This window comes from Myiozetetes cayanensis, unplaced genomic scaffold (assembly GCF_022539395.1).
Source record: "Myiozetetes cayanensis isolate MyiCay16 unplaced genomic scaffold, myiCay2020 scf23, whole genome shotgun sequence".
NCBI classification, from domain to species: Eukaryota; Metazoa; Chordata; class Aves; order Passeriformes; family Tyrannidae; genus Myiozetetes; species Myiozetetes cayanensis.
Genome location: NW_026087445.1, coordinates 8,330,171 through 8,342,356, shown reverse-complemented (window position 1 = coordinate 8,342,356; position 12,186 = coordinate 8,330,171). Strand labels below are relative to the sequence as shown.

General features: G+C 40.7%; 1 protein-coding gene across 3 annotated transcripts; it reads right to left on the bottom strand.

The window, feature by feature from the left end:
* Positions 1 to 949: 949 nt before the first annotated feature.
* Positions 950 to 11,945, bottom strand: LOC126642382 (centrosome-associated protein 350-like). 3 transcript variants are annotated; one of them, XM_050319959.1, is made up of 11 exons: positions 11,891 to 11,945; positions 10,932 to 11,108; positions 10,679 to 10,854; positions 8,718 to 8,893; positions 8,081 to 8,193; positions 7,436 to 7,604; positions 4,116 to 6,777; positions 3,568 to 3,909; positions 3,053 to 3,196; positions 2,517 to 2,642; positions 950 to 2,218 (listed from the first exon to the last, which is right to left on the bottom strand). In XM_050319959.1, exons 1-7 carry the CDS (start codon positions 11,936 to 11,938, stop codon positions 6,698 to 6,700), a joined length of 939 nt encoding a protein of 312 aa, XP_050175916.1. In that variant the 5' UTR covers positions 11,939 to 11,945; the 3' UTR covers positions 950 to 2,218; positions 2,517 to 2,642; positions 3,053 to 3,196; positions 3,568 to 3,909; positions 4,116 to 6,697. The 3 variants fall into 3 exon arrangements, with proteins under 3 accessions (XP_050175916.1, XP_050175914.1, XP_050175915.1); XM_050319957.1 differs by lacking the exon at positions 11,891 to 11,945 and having other exon boundaries at positions 10,932 to 11,082; XM_050319958.1 differs by lacking the exons at positions 950 to 2,218; positions 2,517 to 2,642; positions 3,053 to 3,196; positions 3,568 to 3,909; positions 4,116 to 6,777 and having other exon boundaries at positions 7,192 to 7,604.
* Positions 11,946 to 12,186: the final 241 nt, after the last annotated feature.

The following is a 12,186-nucleotide window of genomic DNA, read 5'->3' as shown; positions in this document are numbered from 1 at the left end:
CAGGAAAATTAAATGTAGGCTTTAACTGAGAAATAATCATTTTCTATGAAAGATAATGACTCCTCTTGAGCCTAGTATCAAGATTTATTGACCCAGGAGGTTAATATTGATCAAACCCAAGGCAAACAAAATATTAGACCTTGAAGGAGAGTAATCTTGATATTGAAGTCTTGCCACTGAGTGAGCAGGTCAATATATCTGGGTGCCAGAATCTCAGCTTTGGAGCACGGAATGGTGGGGGATATTAAACACGTCTGACATGCTCTGTGTAGACACTTTTTATTCTCATCAGGAGGGGTTACTTTTATAGCTGTGTCCTTCCCTGCAGAGCATCTCCTGAGGGTTCAGGCTTCACTCACACACCTCATTGCAAAGCTGAGGGTTATCAGCCTCAGGTGCAACGTAAGGCACCAGTCTGAAATCAAACAAGTCCTTCAACTCTTATTTCATGTATAAGTGATGTTTTTAACAGCTTTCATACCAAACACAAGGCTCCTGCTGCTGCTGCAAAGTCAGGGATGACAATAAAGTGAAAAACCAGAGCGCTTCAATATATAGATTTGTCATTGTAGCCAACAATCTGCAAGTCCAGGAGAAAAAAAAATTGAGTTAAATTCTACTACAAACTGACAACAAGAAAACAAATAACTTATCTGGATTAACTAATCAATGAGGATAAAAGTCAGAGACTTAAGAAAATGTACCACTAGGGACATGAAAACAGTTCCTAGGATAAGACCAACAGTTAATAAGCTCGGGGCAGAAGTTGCCTTTTTATTTCTGTTCATATGGCAACAAGCAGGGGAGGGTTTGATGTCCTCAGGAACTGTCTGCAGAACAAAAGTGCTCCCAGTCACTGCTGAGAATAGCAGTCTATGATAATCTGCAATTCTAATTGATTTCAGTACAAATAATGTTTTACATATGGTTTATTTTGTTGCTTCAGAAAAGAATTCAACATGAAACAATTCAGTAGGAAAACAACCAAGGCAAAAGAGGTGGGACAGCAATTTCCATAGTGAACTGATTACCACGCTCAGGGAATGCTTATATTTCCTTGCTAAAATCTTGGGGTTTCCACTTTTTCCAATGTTTTGCCATTAGAAAAGGATTATTGATTTCCTCTGTTTTGCCACTTAAAGCACATCCCCAGCACCCCATGTTTAGATGTTGTAAGAATTCAACAGGCTGATGTGAACTGGATGATAAATAACCCAAATCACATGCACATAATTTAATTGACAGACACTGAAGTTACTGGTAGGAAAGTCTCCCAGTTAAAGTGCATTGCATCAGTATTTGTCTCATTTACATAAAATTACAGACATTTAAACTGAACATCTGGCTCTAGGTCCTGCCATTCCCTATGTCACATCTCTGGAACCATCTCCAGGCTATTTTTAACTGGTTCCACAATGTATTAAAAACAATAATGATGGCACAGTCACTTTAAAATCTGCTGTACCCATCAGGAAAAGTTTTAGACTTGTTCCAGTTAGAGGAGTTTATTCCAAACTACAGAGGCCCACAGCAATTCAGGATCTGGGAGATGCAACTCCATCTGCACATTTACATTCTTCAGACAGTCACCAGTGATTTTCTGAACACAGTTTTCAAAGCATTCACAAACCTGAGCATGATAACAAGAATAAGATCGTTTGCACACAAATTAGTTCTGAAACCTGTTTGGAGAGACTTATATACAATTTTAAAACACATTGTGCTCTTCAAAGCAGATAAAGTGCAGTCTTGAATTAAAAAAGAGAAAAAATTTCCCCTTTGGATTCTGTTGGACATCAGTCTAAGAAGACCATCGATCTTAATGAGCCTCCCCAAAGCACAGAACACAAGGAGAGTATTTTGTGTGATATTTTTCTATCTGCATAAGTCTCTCCTTGATCCTTTCAGCATAAATATGAATGTACAAATTAGGCCAAGGCCACACTGGTATTGGGCACAAGTTCAGAGTTAAAGTTCTTAAATCACTCATTTCTTGACTGAAAAATAAAGAAAAAAAATCAGAGATTAAAATTCCTCCATTTGGGCCCATGAGGAAAAACTTCTAATCACAGGCTTTTCTCAGGTAAATCTTATTAAGAACTCTGATTGTATCAAGGATCAAGCAATCAAATATGCCTTCAGTCATCCTCATCTTCACTGTTAACTCATCATCACCATAATAAGTCCACTGAGACTCTTCTTTATGGAGCTCCTGAATCTGAAATATAACAAGAATAAGCTCAAGAGGAGGAGTATGGTTGGTTCTGAAAGGTCCTGAGACACTGTGCCTAATGCAACAGCTTTCTATATATGATATATAATAAAATATATATAATATAGTCAATATATTGAGATATTAAACCACTCACTAGAACTGGAAATACTAGATTATTATTGCAAGTGTACTGGAAAGAAAGGCAATAACTTGAAGTCCTGAAGTAATTAAGACAATATGATTCTCACAAAAGAATTTCTAGTTTAGTAAGAAGGCAAATCCCATTTGGAATTCTGCTTACCAGAATAAGATCCAGTCTGTCTCTCTTACAGTTTCCATACTTGGTCATATTTAGGAATTTCCTTTTCATTTCTAAGTCATTCTTTTCCAGGTTCATTATTTTAATAATTTCACCCTGAACAAATGTCTACAAAAGAAAAAAAGGCTGAAAAGGATTGGCCTCATAGGAACTGTGGCAGATCAGTGACAGGCACTGAAGATCCAGCTTTGAGGACAGAAACCTCCCCCAGTTTAGGGAACTCGTCAATATTGGCCAACCAACACATTTTAGTCATAGTGTTACTTTAGAGGTTACACCCAAAACAGTCATAATTAGGAGGATTGAGGCCATTCCTCTGCAGAGCTCCACACTTTTGGAATATTTTGACTAACCAGCTCAGCCTGTGTTTATTCAGGCATTTCAGAGCAATGCTGTTTTCTTCCCCCATCACTTCCCCTGCCATCACCCTCTCCCTCATTTCACACTTCTCGTTGCCCTTGCAAGACCTGCTCTCTTCACTGGCTCTTGTTCCTGCACTTCCCATTCCCAGAATGTACCTTGACATCACTGACATCTGTTCTTCCACAGGGATGCCTGGAACAACGAGATCCCACGTTTATTTTCATCCATGGAAAACTATTTGGATCTGCAGTCACTCGATATTCTGCACGTAACAGCTCCCGGGTCAAGTCAAATATAACCTGGAAGAACAAAACCACAGCACTGACACAACTGAACCTCTCCCTGCTGGCCCTTTCAAGTGTTTTCTCAGCACTTCTGAAGGATTTTGGTGGAGGTGGTGACAGGAAAGATTTGAATCTCAGGGCAGGATTTCCTGACAGCACCTGTATCACTGATGCTCCCACAGCTGGTGTCAGGTGTCCAGGGGCTGAAGATCTCTGGCAAAAGCCACCCATTCTACTGGAATTATCCAGCTTTACTTTGCAGTACCTTCCAGTGTTCCTTTAGCTACGCTTTGTGTCAGTTTAATAATTAGATTAATATTAAACATTATCTGAGTCAGCTTACAGAACACTAGAAAAGTTAATAACAGTTAGTACTTTGAAAATACCTGATTATACATCCTCTTGCTTTCTGCTTCCAAATCATTCCCTGGGAGATCATTACATTCAGAGTACTTTGGCACACTGATGCTCCTGAAATTTGAATTTATGTCTTCTGGGGTCCACAATTCTTCTACAGCACACGCAGACAAGTTTCTAACATAAGAACTGTAATGTGGTATCACAAGAGGAACTTCCACAGTTTTCTTCCAAGGAGCTGAGTGCCACTGATCTAATTTGTACAAGTATTGCCTTTGTTTTTGTCTCATCAGCATATGTTGGTCAGAATTAGGCTGAACAAAGTCTTCAGAGCTTCCAAAAACACCAGCATCAAGGATTTTATCAAGGAACTTCAACAGAGAGGGGAAAAAAAAAAAATAAAATTCCTTAAGTGAGGATAATTCCTTAAATTTAATGCCTTAAATGGGTCAGATTAAGGGAGCAACCTAGTTCCTAATGGTGAGATGATGTAATTTTTATGAGTGATAAATTCTTGCCTGGATAGACCCAGCTTCAGGACCAACACTTTAAATAAAAACTCTCCCACTGTACTTACTGGCAGAGTGGTTGGAGAAGTCTCTGAAGATAAATGAAGTATCTTGTCTGCTTTTGATCCGTGTTTTCTTTTAATCTTCCTATATTCTTTCACTGCATCGTCTATAAATTTAGTTACAATTCTTTCTGCTACTGTGTGACAACCATGAATGCAAAGCGCATCAAAATCCCCGAGGAGAACATCAGAAACCTTTGCTGATGGTTCAGATAAGACAGCAGCTGAATTTCCTTTGAGGAGAAACAGTTTCTGGCTGTCTCCTTGCCTGAGGCCTTTGCTGTAATTCATCATGTCCTTTTCAAAGGCACTTTTATATTTGTGTTGAGCTGTTTCAGAAAACGCAATTAAAATGTCCAACAGAAGTTTTTTACCGAGTTCACTTGCAACATCATCAGCAAGTTTAATTCTTTTCTGATCCTCTACCAAGCAACAAATATTTTTACTTGTGTTTACCTCATCTGTGGTATTGGTCCTGCTTTTCACTGGAAGCACAGCTGCAAGTATCCTTTGTTTTATTTGTGCCAGCTCTGTTTTTTCCTTATCTGATCCCAAGCACATCAAGTTCTTTTCACAGAGAAATTCAGTACACTTATACTGGCTGCAAGGTGGAAACTTCTGCCCTTTTCTAGACAGAAAGGCAGTGTGTAACCTGGACTGGCTTTCTTTTACTTCTGAGCCTCCTGCACTTTTTGTGTCTTCTGTTTTCTGCTCTGTAAACCCCGCTCTCTGCTCGTCATCTCCAGAGTATCTGCAGTCCCCTTTGAAGGATTCACCATCATCAGAGTCAGAATCTTCACCCCCAGAGGAACTGGAAGTCTTTTTGTTATCCCCCAAGAGGTGTGAGATCTCCTCAGGCCTGACAAAGACACCACAGTGCTGAGCACACTGGAAATACTTCACCCCTTGGTAAGTCCCAGCATTGTCACCTTCAGCTTTGTCCAGTGCAACACCAGCCCAGTGGCCACTGGCAAAATGAGTCTGTCCTTTGAACAGCAGAGTTCCAGACTGGCTCTGCTTTACCAACACCCTGTCCCCAATTTCAAATGACAGCAATGGGTCATCACTGTCCCCCTCAGTGCTGGGCAGCATGAAATCTGTTGTACACTGGTTCATTAATAAGTCAGGACTTTTACTGGCCTGACCAGAAAAAATAGGGTTTGATACAGGCAGGAGCTCCAAATGCTGCAAAGATGTCTCACAGTCTCCTTGCTGGTGTTCTGGTAAGTCCTCCTTTGGGCTGGAAGTGGCTTGAAGTGAAGATTGTTCTGAGTGACAACCACCCTGAGTTGAAAAAGCATCAATTGTCTCTTGACTGAGCGGGGAAATTCTTGAGGCACGATGTTATCAGGTAATGGGGGCCATGCATCCATTTCCAGTGATGTATCTTCACCCATCCCCTGACTGGTCTCTGAGCCTGTCATTTGTTCTGGTGGGGATGGGAAATCATCTGGGCTGAAGGTAGGATCATCATTTTTCATTGCACCTGCACCTAAAGAGGGAGGAAGAAGATCTTCACTTGGCAATGACAAATCCTTTTTGTCAGAGGATGGCAAGTCAGCACTTCCACAGGACAATACTTCATCCCCAGGAGACAGGATTTCCGACAAGGCATCCTCAGCAGTTGGAGGGAGACCCTTATCACTGATAGAGGTTGCATCATCCTCCCCTTTAGAAGAGCAGTGCTCAGCCTGAAATAAATGCTTTTTTGAGGAGGCAGAAGAACAGAGCCCCTCTGGGGAGATGGACATGCTAACAGTTTGTTATTTGCAATATCTCTGTCAGGCAGAAAAGAAACAATGTTCCCCACTTGGTCAGTAACTAAATCTCGATGTTTCAAAGAAACCATTGGTGGAAAACCCTTCAGGTCTCTGTTCTGATCCACAAATGAACCTCTAATTTCCCCTAACACTCTGTTAGCTACAGAATTAGGTTTCTGCTGTTCGTAGATCTTAGGTGAGTAAATATCATCACTGCATGAGGAGCTGACAGAGGCATCAGTACCCTGTTCTGGGATCTCCTGAGAACAGGATTGGTTTCTACTGGAGCTTCCTGAGGCATCCAGGTGTGGCTCACCCGTTCCCTCCTCAGGGTTAGCAGATTGGGAGGAACGTGCTGGCTTGGTTTTGGAGGCACTTGCTTTGTTTGCTGGAGTGAGAGAAAGCAGATGATCAGTGCAGCCATGACCCAACCCATCTCCAGGGGATGGGAGCTGGGAGCGTGACAAAACCTCAGCGCTGTCATCTTCAGGCAGTTCATGATCATCAGTAGGTGATGTTTCCTTTCCATTACTTATTGCTGTTGGCACCTCTTTTGAAAGATCAGGAGACACTTCACCACTGTCATGGACAAACTCTCCTGGGACACTGCCATCTGTGTCCTCTCCATGGTTCAGCTCCAATTCTGAACCTGAAATGGAGCTTGCTGAGATGTCAACCCGAACTGCAGACACCACCTGAAATTCTGGGGGTGAAGAGCCTGATTTGGCACTTTCACATTTCAAAAAGAAGTCATTTGACTTGGATGACGATTCAGTGGAAGAAAATCCTTCAGAAAATGCTTTTAAATTTAGTTCTTCATCAGGAGCTTCATGAGAAACACTGGTCCAAATGCTTCAAACACTGACTGTCATCCAGCTGATAAGGAACAGGCACCTCCACTTCTTTAACTGGAATATTTAAAAGAATTTTTTTTTAAAATCAGCATTTCATAAAAAAGTATTTTATAGAAGAGGTTGCTGGTAGATCACTTAGGACATACAAACCTATAGTCTCCCTCACTATGGTATGTAGGATTAATGCAGAAAGATGGTTCATTAGAAAAAAATGACACAAATACAAAATATTGCCACAATATGTAAATATTTATAATACAGAGATTATGCATACCCAGAACTATGTAAATGATATAACTGGCTCATATATAAACAGACAGTTTTATTTTGTGTATGTCCTACTGAGGAGTAAGAAATATGAACTGAGGATAAAACCTGGAAACAAAAATAACTCCAGCGTGTCCTGTCAAAGTCTATCTTCAACTAATCTATGTTCTTTTAAAAAGAACACCCTTAAATTACTGAAAAAATGCCTCAAAAGAGGCTAAGTTGTTAATGATACAATCAGAATAAGTTATGATTTTGTTCTGAGGAAGCGGGGCAATCACATCTCCTAATAAACCTTGGAGAGATCCCCTCATCTTGCCAGCAGTGATTTATGTGTTGGGTACAGTGAGCAAGACACTTTGGTAACAGACACTTTCTGTCTGGATTAAAGTTTGAGTGAAGTGGTTAAAACAGATTGGACATAAAAGCATTAAATATGATTTACCCGTTCCCTCAAGAGCATTCTCTGCCTGAACCATGCATAAGTTACACCAGGTAGAAAGCATCCCCAGGCTTTTCATTGTGAACTTGCTGCCACATGGACTAAAATCTGCATTGCCTTTAGGATCCACCTCTGGGTTTGAAAGAAGTGCCTCTTCCTGCAGCACAGATTCCTGGAATGTAAATATTGAAGAACACAGTTAATATCAGATTAAATGTACACGTTCCCCCTAAAGTATATAAGGACCTGTGGGCTCCTGAGCAGATATATCCACGCTGGGGCTGTATCAGGGAGGTAGGAGATAGGGAAGGGACTGGTCTCTGCAGATGCTGTGGGAAATAATAGTTTAGTGCTCTGGGAACAGGTTTAGTTTCCCCTGGAGCAGCACAGCACTTTCCCACAGGAGGTGGGTTAAACACTGTCACCAGGTAAGAGCACAGAGAACATGGAAGGGGTGGGAGAATTGGTGAACCAGCTGAACCCAGGTCAAAATTTAATGTTTAGATGAAGTGAAGGTACCCAACACAGACTGATTTTTACTTAATGTCATAACTGGCAGATGAGTCTTGTGCTGGTCCTGCCATGAGGCCAACATATCCCAGGGCACCATTTATTTAGGCATTAATGGAATTCCAGAGGGATCCTTACCTGAAATGCACACTGTCTGCCTTCTCTGGTAATTGGTGTAGATACAGGTTCATCCATTTTAGCTGAATTTATATGTTCCAGAGGTAATAAAACATCACCCTGAGCAGTAAGTTCTGAAAGGTACAACATTAAATTACAATGTTTCCAGTGCTACTTTTTTATATTAACAACTTTACTTCGGCTTTTTGTTTAGCTCAGTGTTAAGTAATTTATAGTTTGAGTAACCATTACCCTAAACGTTCCTAGTCACACCACCAGCAGCTGAAAGGACCAGTGACTTTATCAATCATCACCTTAAGTACCATCCAGTTTCATGGAAGCAACTGGAAAGCCAAATTCCAGAATTTTCTACCCTTTCTTTCTTCATCTGTGCACAGCTGCTGCCTCAACAGAGCAATTCACACCTTTGCTACTGATTCTTGCTAATCCCAAGCAGATCTTGGCACCAAAACTCACACTGGAGGCAACCAAGGAACAGCTCAGCACCCCAAGTTCTCTCTCAGGGGCTGATCAGCTCAAGGTCCTCTCCTGAAAGCTCATTTGAACCACTCCAAAGAGCAGCTGAGACTTCCACTTTTGCCCTAGAAGTGAGTAAGTGGTCACAGACATGGTTTGCTGCAGAATCTGCACTGGGTACCTGTGTTTCTGCAGTCTTTAGCCATAAAAACTGAGCCTGTGGTTTCACCAGCAGCACCACACACTCTCTTGGCCACCATTCTGGACATTTTCACACCAAGGGACTGCTCCAAACCTGGGGACTCCTCTGCCTGTTTCTGGTGCTGTCCCAGTGTTTCCTTGTTCTCAGTAGAAAAGCTGTAAAGAGTTGGACAAAGGATTAATTTGGATTAATGTTTGGGAGTGGGGTTTGTGTTTCCAAGTTAGTCATGACAAATCCATATGAAGTCAAAGGTACAAATTAAATGCTTCTGCTAGTGCTTGATAGTATCTCTAGAGCATTTCTAAACCAGCAAATTAGTATAGCCAGAAACACTCTGAATAGTGTATTTATTTCTCCAATCCCCTCCCTCTCACTTGGTTTTGTATTTTATACAGTCAAGTTTCAAACCTTCATAGACAAGAACAGGAGGAGACTGAAAAAAAAAAAAACAAACACCAACAAACAACAACATTAGAACTCAAAAATCAAACCCAGGGTCAAACTCTGGACCTGTCTGCCTCCTCCCTTTCCAATCAAGCATAGCATATCAGATTTCAACAATTCTCATTGAATTTTCTACTTCAAATATAGCGTTGCAATTTTATGGACATCAGATACAGATTTTGATGGTGACTTTGAACTTTCTAAAGAGTATCCTTACTGCAAAAACACAAGACAACATGACTCATACTCACAGGCTTTTCCCTCAGTTCTATAATTAACAGCTAAGTTCTTCTGTCCAGAAAAAAAAAAAAAATAGATCTGGGTTTTTTCGGTTTGGTTTTGTTGGGGTTTTTGACTAGTTTTTACTTTAATACCAGTTTAAAAAGGTAAATATGTTCTTGAGGATATTAACAAGAGGAATATCCAGAAGTAAATTCCTATATAGTATTCAACACCAACTAATGTTTAAGGACTTAAAAATAAGTAACCCAATTTAGAACATATATCCCTGATTCTTAAGTTAAGAGTTTGTCCATTTGTAAGAATTACACATTTCTTTATCATTTGTTTCTAGTATTTAACACCCATTACAAAACCCCAAACCAGCAGTTTTTTCTGCATGCTGGTAATTTATTATTTCAGTTTGGTTTCAGTTTTGAAAGTATTTCCCAAACTTTTCCATCCCCTTACAGCCCTCCTCTTGTTAACTACCTTCCTGATCAGTGTAAAATATGACCATACCCATGCTGGTGGATAAATAGCAGAATTCCCACTCTGCACTCTTACCCAGGACAGAGATCTGTGGACAATCAGCCTGAATTTGGGTGCATTTGAGTTCCAGCAGGCCCTGGCTGCTCTAGACTGACACCAATATTCACTGTTCTCCTATGAGCAGCTTTGTCAGTGATAAGAAGTGAAAGCACAGCCAAGAAACCTTTTAAAGATTCCTCTGACTTGTAATCAATAACACCATGAATTATAGATCAGTTCCATGCAGGGATTTATTTGAAAGCCTTTCCCTGTGGGGACTTAAGTAAATGGCACAAACCTGACTCACCATTCTGCTAAAGCTCTGGGTGCACTGAATGAAAAGAGGTTTTAATTCATACAAATATGTATTTTTTTAAAACTTTTTTTTTCCCAATTAAATCAATACATTTCTACTCATTCAGCACGGGTATTTTGAAGTCTAATTAATAAATAGTTGCAGAGAGGTTTTAAAAGCCACGATGAAAACATGAACTATCATCAGTAGCTGTGTGGCATCATTAAAAGTGCCCTGAGGAACTTACCATTTGGGACACCAGTTGGTCAGAATAAGCAGTGATATTTATGCATCAACTGCTTGAACATCAAGTTTTCAAAACTTATCATTATAAAACTCCCCTCTTCAGGGTATTTAGTGCTCACACAATTATCTAGGACATAACTGTCTCAATCTGCTCCTCTGGATTGGTTCTTAACTTCAGCTATCACTGAGAAAGGGTTTTACTTACCCCTCATGTTTCTTCTGTTTGTGCTTTAGCTGGAGACAACTCTCTTTACTCCCTGACAGCTCAGGTCTTTCTGGGGGGGCTGCAGACTCTGCTGAAGAGGAACAGGACCTTGGGCCAGAAGTAAGCTTCATTTTCTTCAGCTTTATTGCTTCTTCAGTTGCTTGGTTCCTCACAGCCTAAAAGGAAAAGGTAACAGAAGGTTTCACCTGCAGGATCAGCTCTGACTTCAGCTCTTACCCACCCAAAAACCCACCAGGACATCCAGCGACTGTGACTTCACAACCTCCTGCTTCCCAGACAAACTGTGCAGCTTTTCCTGGAGTTGTGCTGTTGAATGCTGCATCATTAAGATTTCTCTTTGCTGCTTTAACAAAAGCTTTCTTTCTTGATGGGCTGCCCTGTAGATGTTTTGCAGGTGCTGGATTTCTGCCTACGCAAAGCAGAAAAGGAAAGGAGCATAAGAGCGAAGATAACAAGACCTACTTAAAAAAATATGTGTAAAGTTTCTTAACATACTACTCACAAAACACCCTGAAAATTCAATATGCAGGTTTTGCTCCCTTTTGCTAAAAAAATTTTGCAGTTTTATTTTTCACTGGGGGTTTTGTGGGGGGGTTACCTGTGAAAACTAATGACAGATAAGGGGATATTTCGATGGGGTGTCAAGAGGCGAGACCTTTAAAAATGAATTATCTTCAGATCATTCAAAACTACAGGATGCTTGTGGTTTGCATTAGGAATCCCTTTAAGGAAAGGACAGGCTTGTACTACATAAGGAGCAGGACACACTTTCTGACTACCAAGTGTAATTATGAACCCTGCATAGCAGAATAACTGAGACTATAAAATTAGCTGTCAGATTAATTTAATGTATTTCAACATCAGAAGCATAAATCTGCATAAATCAGTGAAAACCTATATTACATGACCTGTTTGTTGTACCATAAATAGAAAAATCCACAATAACAGTGAAGTAGCAGGAAACAAGATATAAAAAGGTGTTTTCTTTTATCCAAGATTTACAGACTGCTGACTTCAGCACAAAAAAACCCTCACTGAATATAGGAAACAAGCAGAATAACGCATGCAAAGTGATTTTTCTTTTTTAAAAAGCAAACCCCACTTGCTCCAGCAACTCCAGACATCTCCCCATGCTGCATCTTCTCCCACTGGTTATGAGATGAAGCCCATCTGCTCTCACTGCAGCATTACCTGCTCCTGTTTCAGCTCCATGAGGATTTTGCACTGCTTTGCTGCCATGGCAGAGGCTCCATCACTATCCTGGAGGTTTTCCAGAACACTGGAGATCAGAGAAGGATGAGAATCACAATCAGATGATTAAACACCTTGAATTTACTGCCCTTCGGAAAACAACGCCAGGGATGGGAGAAAAGCTCCTCTCGGAGCAGCAACAGCCATGAAGGACTCTGCAGAAAGTTCTTCAAGACTCACAGGACATCTCCCAGCCTTGGGGCTGTGGTGCCTGGACCTCTCCCAAGGCAGATGGA